A 9,013-nucleotide genomic window follows, 5' to 3' on the forward strand; every position below is an offset into this window, starting at 1 on the left:
GTCCCCACTGCGAGATAGTTCCGAGTGTATCAAATGGTTCAAATGGCTCTGAACACTATGGGACTTAACATCTGTGGTCATCAGTCCCCTAGAACTTAGAACTACTTAAACCTAACTAACCTAAGGACATCACACACCTCCATGCCCGAGGTAGGATTCGAACCTGCGACCGTAGCGGTCACGCGGTTCCAGACTGTAGCGCCTAGAACCGCACGGTCACACGGGCCGGCCCGAATGGATCACAATCAGGTGCACATGTAGCGTGAACATTCGTTCAAAGGCAAAATGTGCTGCAATATATATGAAGCATATTATTTATCTTCTTTTGTATACACGCTCGGGATGCTTGCCGCAATAGGAACTGTTCCCGTACACGCCAGTGATAAAATGTTGATGGGACACTGATACTAAACAGGCAAGTACGTATGTAAGTAAGCAGTAAGCTAGAAAGTGCCATAAAAGATTTACGGATGACTAAGGACGATTAGATGGATTCCACATTTCTTAGTGTTGGTGGAGACTAAAGGCCGATGTATTACATACAGACTTCTTCTAATGTAATAGTTGCATTGCCTATTTCGTGACGTAATACAGAAGGCATGTCATACATTTGCTGTAGTAAAAATTAAGGCTAGGTATGTATTGAAAATTGCATATATGGCCCAATACATACTTTGCCGAAAAATCCATGGTTTAGGACTGCTCTTCTCGCATTAATTTCTTGCTTCCACACGTCGACCTTCCCCGTTAAGAAGTTAGACAAATTAAAGGTAAACATGTTTTCAGCTGAAAGGCCAATCTGTTAGTTCAAGTGTGGCTCGTTGTGAACTCTAACAGCAAAAGTGCTTGGAATGTCGACACCGGATTGCACTCGGCACTGTGAGAGAAATGGAGAATGAAAGGGCATGACTGAGTGCTATTGAGGCGGAAACCAGTGCCGTCCCGAGACCGAGATAACTGTTCCTCACGGGCGAAAGCGCCCTACATCACTACTGAGGCCGCTTCAATTTCAGCCTCCGGGGCGAAATTGTCTTGCGTAATGACTTTGCAGCTGGGGAAGGACGAGATCTCTTCTGCTGCCCGTGGAGATCGCACTTCACCGTCAAACGACCAACATATCGTCAAAAACAATAAGTAAGAGGGATTTCATTGCAGCCCTACATTATACGTAACAGTATTCCTCCCTGTCTCTTGTCTCGGCGAAGGAAAATAAGTTTCGCTGAACTAAGTCCATTTCTAATTACAAATCTTCACTCCTATCACGTCCTCTGTAAAAACTTCTGAAGTTATTTAGTCCAATGAACTTAAGTATTACATTTCATATTTAAATCACGTCTTGAGAGAAAAAAAAGACTACACAGTGCTTAGCCGTTTTTCGATTTGAAGAGGTGTATTGCCTAACTACAAATATAGGCCTGTACCACTGGCGTTTGACTTCTTGCAGAACTACGGAACTAACTCTTTGATGGTGTGGAATGATTTTCCCGGAGACCAGCAATATCCTCCGAAGGCCTCAACATGAATTAGGCAAACAGTGATATTGTGAAATCCGCTTCACTATGTGCTCCCAAGACAACATGAAGACCTCAGATGGCGGCGCCCATGCTGATTCTGCGCTCCTTTCCTGCCCAAAGTATGTGATACAGCAGTCTAGTGAACAAACTAAAACTTATGAAGTACTGGACCGGCCCTATGACGGACTCAGGATGTCTTAGTAAATAGAACTAAACGTGGTGCAATCGACAGATGTCACATACCTCGGAATCCTCTAAAGGACCATTATTGTTCACTGCAAATGTAAAAGATTTGGCTGATCAAGTCGGAAGATCGACGAAGCGACTCGCGGACGATGTCGTAGCAGCTCCAGAAAATTCTTCACAAACGCTTGTAACCTTGGTAAGGACAGACGCTGGGTGCAGAGATTAGCAGTCAACTTACAGTATGAACACTTGCTACGCATAAATTCTAGGAAGGATATACTAATGAATAATTACACGATTGGCTATCAGTGAGTGTGAAAAGTTGTAGTCAATAAATAGTTAATGTGTGCAAAAATTTATAGTGAAGCGACTATAAATAACTAGCTACAGTAAATGTGGTCTCCGTAGACAGATTCGAATGAAGAGTCTTAATGGACTGTAATTCATTCACTTAATATGTTTCTTACAAAATTCAGTTTCAGCCGATAATTAACTATAGTCTGGGATATTTTCCATGTAGAATTTATAGAGGAAATGCAGATGATCGAAAGAAGCACTGCACGTTTTGTCACGATTTCATTTTCTAAGTATGAGGGTATTCATCCAATTGCAGTGGCAGATGTTACAAGGAAGACGTTGTTGCATCGCGTATAGGTTTTCTGTTGAAATTCATCGTTCATACCTTCAAATAACAGTCATGCTACGCATTACTTCCTCCCACATACTCGTATACCTTGTGAAATGTCCGGAACCGTTGACTCAGAGATATTATAGCTATAGGTTTGTTCTGCGCCACACTCTCGTGAATGTAGCGGCGGACGAAGTACCATGGGTACTAGCTTGACCATTACAGTTGAGCATTTAACGATTGTAAGTAACCGAGGGTGTTCGCTAAACCGGCTGATTGATGACACATTTGAGAAATAAAGCCGTCAATATAAATAGCTTGAGATCCATAGTAGCATAGAACCTTATCACAATCATCACGAGACCACTTGATGTACAGCTATTTGAAGAGAAGTGATTGGTAAGAATCGAGTGCAGTATTATGTCTGAGGTGTTAACGTAGGATGCGAGACGAGATTTTCAGTGGGGGAGGGGGGGGCGGGGGAAATACTTCGAACAGTATGGCACATCCCTGTAGCCTGATATATGACCCTTAACTGTCTCCACGAGGTTTCAGTTTCATTGCAAAAGTGAATTAACGCTATTGTTGTACTGAGATCATTAGGCAGACCCTAATATTAGTCGGACAAGTGTCACAGTGGGAGTGGTCCATTACTGAAAAGAATCCATCCGGGAATTCACTTGAAGTGATTCGAGAACGGCAGGAAGCCAGATTAAGAACAGGTGAGCCGTCCGTACTTGCAGTTCCATAAAGGAGACCGTAGTAGACTCTGTTATGAAAATGATAAAAATCCATGTGCTGTCAGCAGAAAGACACCAAAGACCTTCCACTTTATCGGTCTTGGGAGTTAAAGATCTACCAGAGTTTATTTGTATACTTTACTAGTTTAGGACGCTCTGTGACCTTACGGAAATTTGTAGTAAAGACTATGGGATCAAGCTGCTGAGGTTATCGGCCCCTAGACTTACACACTACTTAATCTAACTAACTTAAGCTAACGACATCACACACACCCGTGCCCGAGGGAGGACTCCAAACTCAGAAGGGGGCGGAGGGGGGGGGGGGGGATAGTATATAGCCTTACAACTCATCTTATTATTGGCATGCACAACTTGTCTTATCCCACTGTAAAAGTGCGAAACTAACGTACGTATTTCTGATGTTAATAAAGAATTTCTAATTTTCTAGTTTTTTGTCGTAAACTATCGATATATCAACGCCATAAAGCATAGTTAATACAGAAATTGCCACAGAATATCCTAAGGGTTGACAAAGGAACTGCAGATAACAACACTTGTGTATTCGTTACTATGTTTAGAATCTGCACTTCATTTTAATACACCAGAGGAATGATTTTATGCATTTACTTTACGGTCTCTTTTGCGTATGGCTTTTCATTTATGGTTACGCACTGGAGATTCCGATTATTAAATTTCTGTCGCTAATGGAGACCTTACTGTCAATCTAATGAGTGTAAATGCTTCGCGAACTGAATATTCATATTCTGCACTCCATTCAGCGATCGAGATTCAAGCCAGCGCTGTTAGGAAGTAGTACGAGTTAAAGGATTTGAAGAAGAATATTGTGCAGTTCCCACAAATTTTTTATTGCTTCTTCTGTTAACATTAATGCTCACAATAATCAACTTAACTGGAGCCTTTGTGCTAAAGCGAGCTCTCTGAATAGTACATAAAGAAATGTTCCGAGTGAAAGGGGACAGTATGTCATGTAGAGCTGACGTCCAATCCCCTCTTTTCCTCGCACTCAGGCTGGTTCGCTGACCATTTCTGAGGTTTCCATCCTTCCCTGCTCAGTTAGTCATTCCAGTGTTTGTGATAAGGAAAGATTTTTGCAGAAGACATGAATTGATACTAACGTTCTACTTTTTTACTTCTTTCAGCAGAGTTGTGTTTTTAAATAGATAACTAAATGTAACTCCTATCGACGTAGATATTCTTTTTACTGAAAACTTTTTAGACTGTTTTAGCGTCGACTTCGAGTTTCACCAATTCACTAGAAAATTCTTCATCCCTGTGTACATACATTACCGAACATTGTCATTAATCTGTGCTGTTTATTGCAAATTTTGTTTTATTCCATATTGTTCCCACTATGTACTCCTTTCCTCTACTGGTCTGACACATACATAAAGTCTTAGATAGCGTAACAGCTTTACCTTATTTTGGTGATACCTAAATATTCATTGCATTCCGTAACTGCTCACTTTCATTTTCCTTCTGCAACAAGTTCCAAATGCTTCCACTCTTTCTCGTTTCCTGGTCGTCTGAATTCCAAAATGATTCAAATTACTCTGAGCACTATGAGACTTAACTTCTGAGGTCATCAGATCCCTAGAACTTACAACTACTTAAACCTAACTAACTTAAGGACATCACACACATCCATGCCCTAGACAGGATTCGAACCTGCGACCGTAACGGTCGCGCGGTTCCAGTCTGCAGCGCCTAGAATCGCTCGGTCACCCCGGCCGGCTCTGAACTCCATTTTGCAAGTATGTCGTCATAAGAAATAAAAGACAAAGCTGCTGTCTGATGAATAGAATTATCAGTGAAAAGTGGGGCTAAAAATATGTAATTTTATAAATTTTTATTGCATTATTTTCTGTAAATAAAAATATCACCACTCGAGGCGAAGGTTGCTCAAGGATCTTTGGTGCCCTTTCCTAAGAGGTATTACAACTGGCCTGCAGCACCGAGTGTCAGAATTGCCTACTGTGATAACTGCTGGCCCTCCTTGGAAAGATTCGTACGTCATACAAAATGGTGACGCTGCAAGAAGCAGGATGACGTACTGCACATTGGCAGACTATGATTAGGAGCCAGGAAGAGCCTTGAGCGTTCATATTAATAGTGAGAGAAAAGAAGTACGCGGCTGATGACCTCCACCTGAGGCGTTCGTTTTCATTTTGACTAATGAGACTACATCAGCAGAAAGCGGCGCGAAGCCTTCAACCGCACGACAGGTACGTGCTCGAAACGTGATGTGTGAAGACAGTCCGTTGGAATTATGCGCCCAATTGCTTGTTTATGTAACTGTTCTTCTCTTGCTCGTGAAAGATCGGCTATAAGGTATCCAAGTACGGTGACACTGTCATTATGACATTCGATTCGTGTTCTGGAGGAGAAGACGTCAGATAACATGCTGGCCGTGTGCCCCTGGTAGGCGTAAACGAATAACGGGTTGGATGTGACGAAAAGGCAACACTCAGTTCGTTGCCCCACTGTTGTCTAATTCAGTTCGTGCTCCCTCTCTAATTACGTCTATGAATCTTCATTCTGACGTCTTGTCTGAAAAGTAGTCAATTGCTTCTGGAACTGATTTCAACACTAAATATATTCAGTTGATCGATATAAGGTAATCGGATCATGTACGATAACCAAGGAAAGAGCCAAGGACTGCGCACGTTGAAAAGAAATGATAACCATGTAAATTTAAAAATTATTACTACGAAATCCATCTCATAAGGGTATCATCACCCGCTTTTGTTCAGTAGACAGGTGGCAGAAAGTCTGCATACTAGATTTAAACGTCCTATCCGCAAGGAGGTCATTAGAGGCCGAGCTTGGATTGGGGAAGTAAATCGTTGGTGAGCTTCAAGGAAACCATCCTGGCATTCACTGATTTATAAAACCCAAGATAAACCTAAATCTGGATGGTCGGTCGGGGATTTCAGTTTCTGTCGTACTCAGTCTGATCACTACGTCATCTCGTTAGGTTCGGCATCAGATATTATGCGAATAACGACAGTCGAGCTTCTCGTATATGCTCTTAATCTATATATCACGAGCTTAGGGCCTCTGGTGGAGGGTACTTTCTTGACCCCTATCATTTCTCTCCATTTTCTGCTTCATTCGCGATGGTGCGTGGGTGAAAGACTATTGATAAGTTTCCATATAACTTATAATTTATCTAACAATCTCGTCGTGCTTATTTTACGAGAGCTATTTGAGAGGAAATAATACGTTGCCCAAATGTTCCTGATAGGCTCTCTCTCGGAACTTCGATAGTAAACCTCTCCGTGGTGCACAATGCCTCTCTTGTAGCGTCTCTCTGAAGTTTGCTGAGCGTATACGAAACGTTCTTGCGTTTTGTAGACATTATGTCGTCAAAATACATATCAGAAATTATTAATTGGCAGGTATATCTCAATAAATGTTTATTGGTTTCCTTATTTTTGCCTATTCTAATACTCTTTCAAAACGCCGAGGTGTTGACTTGAATGTGATAGTGCCAAAATTTGTTCGGTACTGGATATGTCTCTGAGATGAATTAATTCTTCCTTCTTTAGTGTGATTCATTCAAGACACTAGAAGAATGTTTTCTGTGGTTTTTCTCTACGCATGCTTCGTCTTAATTATCCTACACTGAATCGAGTAGTCTCTTTTCGTGCTGAAAGAAACAGTCACAGTTAAATTACCTTTCATCCAACTTTGTAGATAAGAGAAGAAGAGGAAGATGTGATCGGAATGTAATATACCATTTACCGCCTCTGTCTCGCTAACATGTATTAAAAAGTAGCCTTAAATTTACTCGTGTATCTTGTTTTGGCAATAATGACACGAAAATAATTTTTGCTCCGTTTCTTTATTAATATATGGAAACGGTTAATTCCTCAGACTGAAAAATGTTTCACTCATTATTATCCAATATCTAATTGTTTGGAAGATTTCTGAACCATACTAGTTCAGTGTGCAGAAATAAGTTCATTGTCGATACTGTCATTATCAGCAACATCAGCTTTTCCTCACAAAATCGACAGCTATTGGTTAGAACGTAAAAGTCCTAACGTCATAATTGAAGTTATAACGTCATAACTTATTCTGAGTATACTTTGCAGAAACAAGTAAGTTCATAGTACTTTGTACATGGAACTTCCAGTGTCCGGCGTCACATTGGGGCTATTGATTGTTGACACAACATGTAATCCGCAACTAGAGTCATAAATTATCTTACACACATCTATGCTGCAATGTAGGATTCTTCATGAGTGTTTGTAAATTATGGATATTCAAGGACACCCATAATAAAGACAGCACCAACCAATATTAATGGTTTTAATAGTATTGGTTAGTAGTCTTAGCGGTAGAGTTAACGAGGAATGAGCATTAGTAGTCTGGCCTGAAACTAGAATGTGCGATATAGCATTTTTGACAACGTCCTGTCTTGCATCTTTTATTCCTATAATTAAGAATCAATGTACGCTTAAGTGTTTAAATGATATATTCTGCCAAGTGTCCCACATTTGAAAAGAACGTAATACATTTTGAAACTAAAACGTGATTCGATTATTAGGAGATTTAATAATCTTGTCTTCCCTCCTGTATACTTAATTGTAATATAATTTACTTTAGAACCCGGGAAATCAACAGTGAGTCTACTTTTGTTGTTAATCATCACCGATTCGTTGTGAAGATGCATCAGATGCCAAAGCCGGTTTGGTGCCTTACTTAACTGCATAGGAACCTCTTTTATTTAACACGTGCAGATCTTTGTAAGACTTGACATCGTCAGGTGATGGAGATAATGCATGTGATATATTTCTTCAAAAATTTTAATTGTCTTGAGTGCATTACTACATTAATTTGGAATTTGTTCTTTACTAGTTTCTGTTGCTAGACAACCACTATCAGGGTCTTACCGGAGAGTCAGTTTCTATTTACATGTAAGCTACAGAACATTACTGATGATGATTTTGTAGCCTGCAAGCATATAGATACTGAATCTCAAGCAACACTGATCTGAAGATGATGGTGTAGCAACCCAAAATAGTATTCAAAAAAATTGTAAATTAATGTATTACTGCAATCAAGGCAATTAATTTTTTTAAGAAACATGCTGATATAATGAAATATAGTCCTAATCCATTAAGAATGTAACACAAGTGTCACGTTCGTTATAAGCTTGATAATTACCAAAAGAATCATCAGAGAAAAAGAAATGTAGTTGTAAGATATAGTTTATTAGTGGAAGCAATTCAGTTATATGAAGTCCATGCATTTCACCCCAAACGTTTCATGGTTGAGTGTGTTCGGTAACTTCTCAAAAATTTTTACGCGAGGATGTCCAATGGAGATAACACCAAATGGAAAACGCAGTCATGCACCAAACAGTGAACTGCTCCAGAAATACGTCTAATATTTGGATCGGATAATCAATCGTTACACTGCGCGTCACAAGATCCACCACCAGAGAGCATACATAAAAACACACCTTGAGCAGATTCATCGCCACGATACGTTGAGCTGCCCGTCTACCTCTCCCAACACAATTTCACACACAACTGGTGACTCGCCGGCGTCTCCGCGGTGTCTTATATACTCTGCTGGGGTGGTCCCTGCGGCAGCCGAAAATCCTTCCGCTGCTCTCGAGGGCCCACATGCGCGCTCGCCCCTTTTCCTTCACGCCCAACACCAGTCCGGGGGTGGGGGTTGGGGAGGAGTAGCGATGAAGGATGAGGAGGAGGAGGAGGAGGAAGGCGAGGCGAGAAGGATAGACGGACTGAGGAAGATCGGCATCCAGTGGCAGCGGAGTCGCGAAGTGGCGAGGATGTGGCGGCTGCAGAGATGGGCGGGGGAGCGCGCGATGGTGGGGTGGGAGGGTGGAGCACGCGACGCCGTGACGCAACGCAGCTGCGTCCCGTTGCCGGCCCGGCCTCCCCTCCCCT

The 9,013-nt window shown here is 41.4% G+C and overlaps 1 protein-coding gene across 1 annotated transcript in view; it reads right to left on the reverse strand.

The window, feature by feature from the left end:
- The window catches only part of LOC126272311 (cuticle protein 19-like), a 71,555-nt gene extending 62,840 nt beyond the window's left edge, over positions 1 to 8,715 (reverse strand). The window contains exon 1 of the mRNA XM_049975091.1: positions 8,560 to 8,715. Coding sequence (XP_049831048.1) covers positions 8,560 to 8,574 — 15 coding nt within the window. The 5' untranslated portion in view covers positions 8,575 to 8,715. The remainder of the gene's footprint in view (positions 1 to 8,559) is intronic.
- Positions 8,716 to 9,013: the final 298 nt, after the last annotated feature.

The sequence above is a fragment of the Schistocerca gregaria genome, chromosome 5, assembly GCF_023897955.1.
Source record: "Schistocerca gregaria isolate iqSchGreg1 chromosome 5, iqSchGreg1.2, whole genome shotgun sequence".
NCBI lineage: Eukaryota > Metazoa > Arthropoda > Insecta > Orthoptera > Acrididae > Schistocerca > Schistocerca gregaria.